The sequence below is a fragment of the Mastigoproctus giganteus genome, chromosome 11 (assembly GCF_048544385.1).
Source record: "Mastigoproctus giganteus isolate SK-2022 chromosome 11, ASM4854438v1, whole genome shotgun sequence".
Taxonomy (NCBI): Eukaryota; Metazoa; Arthropoda; class Arachnida; order Uropygi; family Thelyphonidae; genus Mastigoproctus; species Mastigoproctus giganteus.
Window position 1 is genome coordinate 58,514,273 of NC_143585.1, and position 12,876 is coordinate 58,527,148.

Consider the following 12,876-nt stretch of genomic DNA (forward strand, 5'->3'; position numbering starts at 1 on the left):
TTTTAAGAACAATGTGGAGCTATTGGAATTAGTGCAGAGAAAGCAACAGGGCTAGTGAGGACACATGGGTTCTTTTGCCAATCAGGAAAGACTTTAGTGCTGCAAATTGCAGTGTTTGGAAACTAGACACCTGCAACGAGATGCAATTGAAGTGTTTAAAGCTTTGCATGGATTGAGTAAACAAATTACCGATGCTATCCTTACTCTTTTAGACTACATGAGGTGACAAATTTAAATTGAAAAAGAATGGTTTCCAGATAGCCATTAAAAAATTGCTTTCAGTGAATAACTGATTGTTGAAGAAAACTTTCATGTGGTGTTGTGGAGGCGAGTTGTTCGAATTAAGAATCAATTTGATAAATTGGTAGACAGGATCTACAGAAGACTAGTTAATTCTTTTTTTTTTTTTTTGGCAATACTCTTTGTTATTAATGCAAAATTATAAATGATTCTATTATGACTGCCTTAAGAATAGCTTTTTTTTTTAAAAAATCTTTCAGTGTAAAACAATTTTTTTTCTCTAAAACACATTTATTAACATTTTATTCCAAATCAAGTGTGCGCATGTAGTGACTTGAAGATACACTGCACCTACATGTTGGGAAATCATTAGTGATCAGGGTTTTTTTTTTTTTTTTTTTTACAAAATTTTAATTTACAAATAAAAATTTCTGTTCACTTCCTCAAGGTGCCTTAAATGGTATAGCTAGCAAAATTTCATTATAACACCATTCAGTTTTGTTATAATAGTGTTTACCTGTAGGGTTTTGGCAGTATTTTCAATACAGTCTTCAAATTAATTTGAATAATCCATAATAAAATTAATATAAAATCCTATATTATTGGTTGGGGAATGGTAGCAACTTTAAATTATGCTGATTTCAAGTAATCTATTGTGAATTAATGGGGATATACTGTATGACTTATTTTTTACATACTTTGAAAGTGATGTGCTAAGTTTTAATATCTTAATGAAATTTTTTTTTTTTTTTTTTTTCTAAATTTATTTTTAACATTTGAGAAAATGATCTTTATAGGTCTTCAGATTGTCTTTAACTTGGATGAAGTTGCCTTTGTTCAGAATTTGGTCTTTTATATTGAGTCATCATATTGTATTCCAGTAAGTTTCTCAAGATAATTTAATGTTTATTTTATAATTTAATGTTTATAAGAACACTTAAAATCATTTATAATATCCCTTTTAGGTGATACATACTTTAATTTATACACAATGGTGAGATGAATAAGAAAAAAATCTAATCTCATATCATTTATTTATATTTATAATCATAACAGTAATGATGAGGAAATGCCATATATCAGTTGTAGAATCTAGATGAAGCATATGCTGCTGCTTTCATTAATGCAATTTTAGTTTACTAATGTCTACCTGAAAAATACTAACTTGCTTAACACCCTTACACATTTGTGCCAGTACTAGATCTAGGTTTATGTTCTTGGTCATCCTGAGAAATGTGGACATCACAAAAACATCTGTCTATCCTATTAAGCTATTCAAAAATACAGACAGTTGCCTCAGGCTGCCTGTAGTTATTTGGTTACTCTGCCTGTTCCTAAATCTGTTTCTGTTCCCCTAGAGAAGTTTTCCGAAAATCTGACATGATCTGATTGAGGTGTATAAGACCTTGAATGGTTTGAGCAAGGTCTACGCTGATAGGATTCTTCCTTTTGCTCAGATTATGCACCCAAGCGGGCATAAATTCAAATTGAGGAAAGACAGTTGCAGAATAGATGTGTGGAAATTTGCCTTATCCAGCGGGTGGTTGATTGCTGGAACAAACTTCTGTCTGTTATGGAAGTCAATAGCTTAAATAAATTCAAGGAAGAACTGGATGGATGAAATGAGAAGGGGTTTTTTTTTTTTTTTTGTGGCTGATTCTGTATAAGCTTGCTTTCTTGCATCATATGCCTCTGCTAATGCTAATTACACTTCTTTGCAGGTGCCTAGTGTCCAAGCATTGCAATTTGCAGAACTGCAGTGTTTCTTGATAATAGGAACCTTCTGTTCCTGGCTAACTTTCTTGCTCTTCTCTGTATTAATTCCAACAGATCCATGTTCTTTTAAAATGTGGCCTCCAGACCTGAATACAGTACACCAGATATGGCATAACCATTGGCTTATGTAACAGAATAACCACCTGCTCACCTCTTCTGACAAAATTCATGCATATCATTGACAGAATTCCATGAACTGTCCTAACAGATCATCTGCATTGCTTAGAGAACGTCATGTCAGATTGTAAAATTATCCATGTTTTTTTCATTCTGCTGCACAACCTTGAGTGTAGGACCACCCAGTTGGTATGCTTTTGTGGGTCTGCTGCTACCCATATGCAGTACCCTGCATTTATCACTGTTAAATTTTAACTCTTTGCAGTCCAGCATTATTTTCACTGTGTCCTTGCAGTCCAGCTCAATCATTCAAACAAATGACTAGTTGATATGTAATGTTGAAAAATTATTTATTTTTGGGTTTATATTAATATATAAAACAGCATGACAAAACAGTTTAAAAGCTCTAATGCAATATTTCTTGCTGGAAGAATATATTCACAGAGCTTTCCATCCTTTTAATTGACAAATTTTTCTACTTTAGACCCCCACTGTATTCCTTGTTTGTCTTTTTTTTTTTTTTTGGGAGAGCAGAGATGCAACATCCAAAATATCAGCAGAAATCTCTGTCAGCTAAATACATTTAATAAAAAATTTAATTCCTTCTTCAGAAGGAATTAAATTTTTCTTTAAATTTAATTCAGTTAAATTTAAATTAAATTAAATTAAATTCTTCAGAACGGAATTTAATTCCGTTCTTCAGACCAATATTTCTTTATATTGATTTTTTTTCATTTAGTCCCATGTTGATAATAACTCTGAAAAACTCCTTTAGTTCATTTAGTGAAACATAAACCCAGTCATACCATATGGAATAGTCAGAAACTATCTTATTTGTATGAATTTCCTTATTTCCTCCCCTCACTTTCTTCAAGAAGGTCTAGCAATTTCTCAATTTTCCATCAGGAAGGCCCTTTGTTAGATCTTGATGTCATGTCTAAATACTTCACTCTAACAAAGAGTATTAGTTACTGTGTGACTTTTACACTGACAAAAAAAGTAAACTGCTGCAGGGTTGGGATTTGGCGTTCGTAGGCCCTAGGCACTTTTCCAAATGTGCTAAAAAGAGGGGGGGGGTAAAATGTTTCTTCTATTTTAACACTTTGACTGAGAATCACATCAATTAATGTGTCTCGAGTTTCAACTATATAAATAATAAACCACCTCAACTGACTGAGTGACCATCACTTCTTCTAGTTTTGAGAACAGTCGCTGGATAGCATGTGCGGATTGAATTGAAGCTCCTAGAGTCGATTGTGTACATGTTTTCTCAGCTTATTTTTCGTTAGTCACAGTGAAAAGAGTGGACTGGTTTTTTTTGTTTTTTTTTTTTAACCCTTCCTTTGTAGGCCCTAGGCACAGTGCCTAATGGGAAATCCGGCCCTGGCTGCCTGCTGTTAACGATTGAATATAAACATCCACTTAGTTTTTCAGATCATTTATGTTAAGTATAAACGTATGACACTACAGCAGGAAAACAGATTTTATTATCAGAAACACAGACATTTGTGCCGGTTAACATTGGACTTCAGATAGACAGGAAAAAAAATAAAAAACACCACCTGCCATTAACTACTGAATATAAACATTGATTTAGTTTTGTACATTGTTTATATGAAGTATAAATATATGACAATATGGTGGGAAAAGAAATTTTATAAATATCTGACTAAAAGAGGACTGAGAAAAACAACACTGAATGCACTTAATAATTGAATATAAACATCACTAAACATGGATTAGCTTTTCAGATTGTTTATATATAAAATGTAAATAGATGGTAGTACAATAATTGCAACAGCATAGCTGGGAAACATTCCGTAATGTCCAACACATGATATCGGACAGGAAGTCGAAAAAAGGTTAACTGCCATTTCCCAAACCAAAGTATGCCTTGATTCCTGTGATTAACCACTGTGCTAACATTCTTTAATCTATAAACTTAGAAAATAAACTTGATATGCTTTCATCAGTAATTTTAATAAATATAAAAACAGTTAGGGACACAGTACTGAATCCCGAGGGACTCCACTAATAACTAGTGATGGGCATAATCAAATGATATTCATAATTAAACGATTAGTAACCAAGAGATTTTAATAATCAAAATTATCTCATAATTATTAGCATTAGTAGAGGCACATGATGCAAGAAAGCAAGCTTATACAGCATCAGCCAAAAAAAAAAAATCCACAACAGATGGAAGTTTGTTCCAGCAATTAACTACACACTGGCTAAATGCAAACTTCCGCATATCTATTCTACAACTGTCTTTCCTCAGTTTGAATCTATGCCCCTTCAGGTTTGTAATCTGAGCAAGAGGAAGAATCCCATCAGCATTAAGCCAGCTCAATCCATTCAAGGCCTTATACACCTCAATCAGATCACCTCGCAGGTGCCTAGTCTCCAGAAGCTGCAATTTACAGAACTTAAGCCTTTCTTCATAAGAGCACCCTTTGTTCCCTTCACCAGTCTTGTTGCCCTTTTCTGTACTCGTTCTAGCAACTCTACCTCCTTCCTAAAATGAGAATTACAGACCTGTATACAGTACTCAAGGTGTGGCCTGACCATTGCTTTATACAAGGGGATAATCACTTCCTTATCCCTGCTCGCAAAATTCCTGTATATTACTGACAAGACCCCATGACTCAGAAAACTTCATATCTGACAGCACAATTATCCGAAGGTCTCTTTCATTCTCCACTACCCTGAGTGTAACATCACATAGTTGGTACATTTCTCTGAGGTTGCTGCTACCCATATGCAGTACTTTGCATCTGTCAATGTTAAACTTCAGTTGCCACTTCTCAGCCCATCTACCTAACTTTTCCAGATCCTGTTGCAGCAGCATACTGTCATTACTGTTATTAAAATCATGCCAACCTTTGTATCATCTGCAAACTTGGACATTAAGCTTGATATACCTTCATCAATATCATTGATAAATATACAAAACAACAATGGCCTAACACTGAACCCTGAGGGACACCACTAATAACATTAATCCATGTAGAGCAGTACTCATTGACCACCACTCTCTGTCTTCTCCCACTCAACCATCCTTTTATCCATAGGCGCCTCCGTAGCCAGGTGGGAAGGAGCAGCAGTGCATAGCACACGCTTCTTGATTAGACTAGGGTTCGAGCCCATCACCACCAAATACGGAGGATGCGGAAAGGTCAGGGAATGACCACCGCATATCCCGGAGCAATATGCCTTAGTTGCTAATGCTCCTAAAAACCAAATAACAAATAACAAACCTTTTATCCATTGTAGCAACTTGCCCTTAATGCTATACTGCTCCAATTTGTACAGTAGTCTTCCATATGCAACAGTATCAAAAGCTTTCCCGAAATCCATGAATATGATATGAGAATTATTTTTTGCATCCAGTTCCTTTGTGACCACATCATAGTTTTTTTTTTTTTTTTTTTTTGATTTGGTAGTTGTTGGCGCATCGGCTTCTGTGGCCATATTGCACCTCCCAAGGTTTTTGCAGTACTTTGATCCAAGCCCGAGGCGGGAATCGAACCCGCGACCTTTGGGTTGCCGGGCAGGTACTTTACCCACTCGGCTAGCCCGGTCGGCTAACACATCATAGTATCCAATCAAATTGGTCAAACAGTACTTCCCCTTGACAAACCCTTTCTGTGTCTGAATTATTGCTACAGTCTTGTCTAAATGATCCTGCAATGCTTCTTTAACCAGTGACCCCATTATTTTCCATGATACAGAAGTCCAACTAACAGGTCTGTAATTACTTGTGTCACCCTTTGATTCCCCTTTGTGAATTAGAGATACAATTGCACCTCTCCAGGCTGTGGGGATTTCCCCTGGACTGGAGATGTGAAAATGTATCTATTAATTAATAACGGGGCCGGTGCTAGTGTTTGTGGCACCTGAGGTAAAACCTTGTCATGGTATGTTAATTGTCTGACGGCACCAGGGGTTCCCCAACAACTCCACGCTGTATAGTCAGTTTGCGACACAGAACTCTGTGGAGGCCAGAAATTTAAAAGTATGTGGTGAGTGGTTTGTTGTGTTCAGTTGTTTCTCTACCATTTAGCCATTGGTCCCCTATAGGGACCCACCGTCGCCCACACTTTGCCATGAGGAAGCAGGTCAGGCACCCAGTAGATTATTTAAGTACTCTGGCAGGCCCTGCAACCTAATTTCCAAGGATTTCAGTGTCAAGGCCTATATATATATATGAAAGAGAATGGGCCTGTGTCACTGGTTTCCATGGTTTAGAAGAAGAGAATACACCAGAGCCAGTGGAAGCAGTAACTAACTAAATTTAATAAGTTTTAATATGACAAGTAGCTTTCAGAGTAACGAACTCCTTCTTCAGCAAGTACTCTTGTTTAAATATAAGATTGATATTGTACCTTTATTGTAGGAAATCTTGACCCGACGCTCACATCAAAGTAATCCAATTAATGTAATATAAAATCTTTAAGTATTAAAATCTTTAAAACCGTGAACATGTCCCTATTGAAGGAGTGTTGAATTATATATTATATAAAAAACTAAACTTGTCTTCAATTCACATAGTCTGCCAGCTACCACCAAAGAAGAGCCAAGCGCAGCCAATGCACATCAACTTACCCCAAACTAAACCCATTAGCATTGATAGACCAGAAAGAGAAGGCAATTGTTAAACTGTGTTAAAACTATATTAAATTAAAACTGTATAAAAATATAGAAGTAACGAGTTAAAAAACAATATCCACTCTCTTATATTTTAAAATAGGCACATTGCGACAAGATTATTACCGTTAACTAATGTGAATCATGCTATTCATACATGCGCGTGAAGGTTCACGAGTCCAAAATAGTATATGATATTTCTGTACATTTATAGAAAAATTTAATCGGATATTTACAGAAAATTTTTTTGCCTTCCCATGGGGCTTTGTCTGAGTGGTTTAGTAGCTGAAATTTATCTCAATACTATTGAACAGTTACACTTAAATCTGTATATTCCCAGGTTAACATTTTATGGTAGGTATTTAGATAATATCCTTGTTATTTCACATGAAAACAACGTAAATAACCTTAGAGTTCTTTTAATGATATACACACAACATTTAAATTCACTTTGGAATAAGAAAAATCAAGTGAGAACTTGATAAACTTTCTTAACTTTACGTTAAGAAGGGTTAATGATAACATACACTTTAAAATATATCGGAAACCTACTAATACAGGAAAATTTTTACATTGTTGAGCTACCCAATTGGTTGAAAATGAATATCATTTTCAACCAATTTCACAATGCGTATAGATAAGTTCTACACAAGAAACCCTTAATGAAGAACTCAGGGAATTTACAACAAGATTTTTAAACAGGGGATATACACTGGGTATAATTAGGAACATTCAGCAATAGGCAAAACTAAAATTCGTATCGGTTCCAGTGATTAAAATCACCACACACAAATATTTTATTAAAGTTCCTTATGTACAACAATAGTATGAGCAGTTTATTAACATTTTTAAAAATACAGAATTAAAATTAGTTGCACAACCGATAAGCAAACTTCAGACAATATTGAGGGCAAGGAAACCAACCTCTGTCTCTAACATGGAGCAAACCAGTATCGTCTATAACGTTGCTTTTGGGGAGTGCAACTCCTTTTATATCGGTTCTACCCAAAATTATCTTTCGATGCGTTTACAACAACACAAGGCATCTGTGAGGGCGAAAAGGACAGGTGCATCTGAACTTTCCTTTCACACCATTCAGGAGAACCACATTTTTCTGTTTAACAAAGCTAATGTAATTAATTCACAGAAAGAATACATAAAACTGATAATAGCTGAGTCACTTGAAATGAAATGAAATTGTTCTATAAATGTACTGAGACCATATAGTATTTCAGACTCGTGGACCTTCATGCGCATGTGTGAATAGCATGATTCACATTGGTTAATGGTAATAATCTTGTTGCGATGCGCCTATTTTAAAATATAAGAGAGTGGATATTGTTTTTTAACTCGTTACTTCTTGTGAGCACGGTTTGCGACTGAAATACCTGGTCATGTATTAAGAAGTTCAACCTTAGAATATTTTAATACAGTTTTAATTTAATATAGTTTTAACACAGTTTGACAATTGTCTTCTCTTTCTGATCTATCAATGCTAATGGGTTTAGTTTGGGGTAAGTTGATGTGCATCGGCTACGCTTGGCTCTTCCTTGGTGGCAGCTGGCAGACCATGTGAATTGAAGACAAGTTTAGTTTTTCATATAATATCATATAATTCAACAATACTTCAATAGGGATATGTTTGCGGTTTTATAGATTTTAATACTTAAAGATTTTATATTACATTAATCGGATTAGTTTGATGTGAGCGCCGGGTTAAGATTTCCTACAATAAAGGTATGATATTGATCTTATATTTAAGCAAGAGTACTTAAAGTAGGAAAAACTGAGCTTCATTGCTCTTACATTTTGAAATTCAACAAGTACCTACAGAAATGCAATCATGACATAAATCATTAGAAATGGAAAAAATCATACTAAATATGCTGTACATGATCAGATGACTGGGAGAGCAAATACATGAGCGTGAGTGCTCAGTCATTCACTAGGCCAGATCAGGTGATTATTGTTGGTGCGTGCCATGCACCAACATAATTTCATAATCTGAGGCAGATTATGAGAAGTCTTTGGCAAAGGATGCTAAGAAAAACAGCAAAGACTTATTTGACTATGTACACATTCAGAGGAAGGGGATTAATCATATTGGTCCACTTGATAGTAACAGTTTAACTGATTATGAACCTGCTCAGGTTGCATGAACATGCCAGAAGTGTATTAAATTCTGACAGAGAGCAGAATGATTTTGTGATAACTGAAAGGAAAGTTGAAGAGAAATTATTGAAGTTAATGTAAAAAAGGCACCTGAGGTGGATGGAATCTATCCAGTTATATTAAGGGAGATAGCACAAGGGATAAGAGCAAACCCTTAGCAATAATTATGAGAGCATCCTTGGATTAAAGAGGCGGACCTATGAATTGGAGATGTGCTAATGCTTCTCTTATCTACAAAGAGGATCAAAGGGTGACGTGTTACAGACCTGTTCAGTCGACTTCTCAACCAGGGTAGAATGCAGTATAATTGCCTGAATGCAGTTATACTTAGTTGCAACATGGATTTGTTAAGTGACAATCTTGTCTGACTAATCTTATTGGATACTATGATGCAGTAACAAAGAAACGGGATGCAAAAAATAATTTTGATATCATATGCTTGGATTTCAGGAAATCTTTTGATACTGTTGTTCATAAGCCTGCTCTACAAATTGGAGTTCTCCAGGGATCAGTGTTGGGTCCTTTGTTTTCAATATTTATTAATTATATTGATGAAGGGATATTAGGCTTAATATCTAATTTGCTGATTATACGAAGGTTGACAGGGAGGTTAATGACAGTAATCAGCAAATGCCACTACAAACATTGACAAATACAAGGTACTGCAAATGGGTAGTAGTAATTCCAGATTAATGTACCAACTGTGTACTACCACATTAATGATAGTGGGAATGAAAAAGACTGCAGGTAATTGTGTTGTGAGATACAAGCTGAGCAGTGCAGACAGCTCATGGAATTTTGTCGATTCTATAAATGAATTTTGTCAATTCTATAAATGAATTTTGTCAATTCTATAAATGAATTTTGTCAATTCTATAAATGAATTTTGTCAATAGTGATTAGGAGTGTATTCTGTTGTATAAGGCAATGATTAGGCCACATCTTCAGTACATTCTTCTTTAGTTAGGATGCGTTGGATGAGGGGCAGATAAGTGCAATAAGATTAGTGGTGAAATGTAGGGTGCTCTTGCAAGAATGGCTTCAGTTTTGCAAATTGTGACTTCTGGAGAATAAACACCTGCAAGGAAGTCCGTTTGAGATGTTTAAGGCTTTGAATGGATTGAGTAAGTGAATTGCTGATGGGATCTTTCCTTTGTTTGGAAAACACACACACACACACACACACACACACACACACACACACACACACACACACACACACACACACACACACACAATGTGCGGGTTGTATAAATCCAAATTAGGAGGAAGGATGTTTACAGGATAGATGAGTGGGAAGGGGTTTTTTTTTTTTTTTTTTTTCCATTTATGAATATTAATATCTTGATCGGTATTGTAGCTCTTGTGGCTCCTGCTGCAAATTTTAGATATTAGATAGCGATTTTAGAGCTCCTATGATTAATTTTATTAATTCTATATAAGAATATTCAGAGCATTTAGGGCTTGTTTTTGCTGGTAGCTCTGATGCATTACACTGGATTGCTGCATATATACCTGTCTTCTTACTATGATCACCTTCTAATTAGATGGTTTACTTCTCTGCTCTGCATAATTCCACACCACACAGCCCCACTTTGTGGGTGCAGCTTTCTCTGTTGCACATCTTGTGGATCAACTGTAACCCATGGATAACAGTTACTTTAGTGGTTTCCAGAACCTAGTTTGTTCTGGAAACCACTTAAGTGAAAATGCGCGGTATCAGACATTATCAGTTTTGAAATCTAACCATCACAACTGAATGATTCCTTCAGACTTGTTGTTATTAACAACTGAGTAAACCTTGTCATTTGAACAGATTTCTTGTACAAGCTGTACTTTATAGGGATTGCACATTGGCCCTTCAATTCACCTCAGAAATGTTTCAGAAATTCAATGTTCTGATTGATTTTTTTTCAGGCTGTTCAAAATAGGTACATAAGTTCACTATTGCCCTCTATTTTTGCAAATCTGATTTCTGTTTGTTGCCTGTTACTGACTTTTCTACTTTATTCAAATCTTTCCATATACCAACAGATATTAATGTAGGCACTGGCTAAAGAAGCATTGCAGGATCATCTAGACGAGACTTCAGTTATAGCTCGGACACAGCATGGGTTTGTTAAGGGGAAGTCTTGTCTGACTAATTTGATTGGATACTATGATGTAGTCACAAAGGAACTGGATGCAAAGAATAACTTTGATATCATATATTTGGATCTTAGAAAGGCCTTTGATACTGTTGCACATGGAAGACTGCTGCACAAATTGGAGCAGTGTGGCATTGGAGGCAAATTGCTGTTATGGATAAGGGAATGGTTGAATGGAAGAAGACAGAGTGGTAATTAATGGACACTGCTCTTTGTGGACTAATGTTATTAGTGGAGTCCCTCAGGGTTCAGTGTTGGGTCCATTATTGTTTTCTGTATTTATAAATGATATTGATGATGGTATATTAGGCTTAATGTCCAAGTTTGCAGATGATACGAAGGTTGGCAGGATTGTTAATGACACTAATGACAGTACACTGTTGCAACAGGATCTAGAAAAGTTGAGCAGATAGGCTGAGGGTTGGCAAGTGAAGTTTAACATTGTCAAATGTAAAGTACTACATTTGGGAAGCAATAATCCCAGAGTAATGTATCAACTCTGTGGCACCACACTGACAGTGGTAGAGAATGAAAAGGACCTGCCGGTAATTGTGCAGGCAGAAATGAAATTTTCTGAGCAGTGCAGACAGTCTGCAAGAGTAGCTCATGGTGTCTTGTCAATGATATACAGGAATTTTTCTAGCAGGGATAAGGAGGTGATTATCCTCTTGTATAAGACAATGGTCAGGCCACACCTTGAGTGCTGTATACAGGTCTAGAGGCTTCATTTTAAGAAGGATGTAGAGCTGTTGAAATGAGTACAGAGAAGGGCAAAAAGATTAGTGAATGGAATAAAGGGTTGCTCTTACGAAGAAAGGCTTAAGTTTTGCAAATTACAGTGTCTGGAGACTAGGCACCTGCGAGGTGATGTGATTGAGGTGTATAAAGCCTTGAATGGTTTGAGCATGCTCAAACCATTCAATGCGGATGGGATTCTTCCTCTTGCTCAAAATAATCACCTGAGAGGGCATAAATTCAAATCGAGGAAAGATGGTTATAGGATAGATGTGTGGAAGTTTGCCTTTAGCCAGTGGGTGGTTGATTGCTGGAACAAACTTCCATCTGTCGGTGTAGAAGTTGATAGCTTAAATAGATTCAAGGCAGAAGTTGACAAACATTTGGACCGAGTGGATGGGTGAAATAAGGGTTTTTTTTTTTTTTTTTTTTGGCTGATGCTATATAAACTTGCTTTCTTGCATCATGTGCCTTTGGTAATGCTAATACTAATATGTTTATGGGAGCAAAATTCTTTTCGGTATGCTCTTTGGGCATACTGAAGAGAATTTGTTAATAGAGGAATTGTTTTTAAATACTACATATGGAAAATGTTGATTGATTATCCACCCCTCCATGATAGAAATTCACTTTTCACTATTTAAATTTGGGGGGAAAAAACCAAAAAAAAAAAAAAAAACCCATTGATACACCAGATTTGGCAGACCCTGTAAAAATCATTTTTCTAAAGCAACAAGAGTTTTTTTGGGGGCTGTTTTTATCTCATTTAGCTTGTAATCAAGATTCATTGCAGCAAATATTTATTAAATTTAGTGTTTTTATAATTTCAGGACTATGGGATCTGGGAACGTGGAGATAAAACTAATCATGGGCTTCCAGAATTAAATGCAAGCTCAGTAGGAATGGCAAAGGTATAGTGATAATGTTCAAAGTGTACATATAATGTTTACATATAATATTATATCTTAAAATTATAGTTATTAAAATATATATATAGACTTTTAAATGGAATGAGTATTGAATTTTGGTTTTCTTCTAA

The 12,876-nt window shown here is 35.6% G+C and overlaps 1 protein-coding gene across 2 annotated transcripts in view; it reads left to right on the plus strand.

The window, feature by feature from the left end:
• Positions 1 to 12,876, plus strand: part of LOC150078032 (putative phosphorylase b kinase regulatory subunit alpha) — a 608,767-nt gene that overhangs the window by 87,338 nt on the left and 508,553 nt on the right. For both annotated transcript variants that reach the window (XM_090384728.1, XM_090384727.1), the window contains exons 5-6: positions 1,038 to 1,120; positions 12,668 to 12,748. In XM_090384728.1, coding sequence (XP_090240854.1) covers positions 1,038 to 1,120; positions 12,668 to 12,748 — 164 coding nt within the window. The remainder of the gene's footprint in view (positions 1 to 1,037; positions 1,121 to 12,667; positions 12,749 to 12,876) is intronic.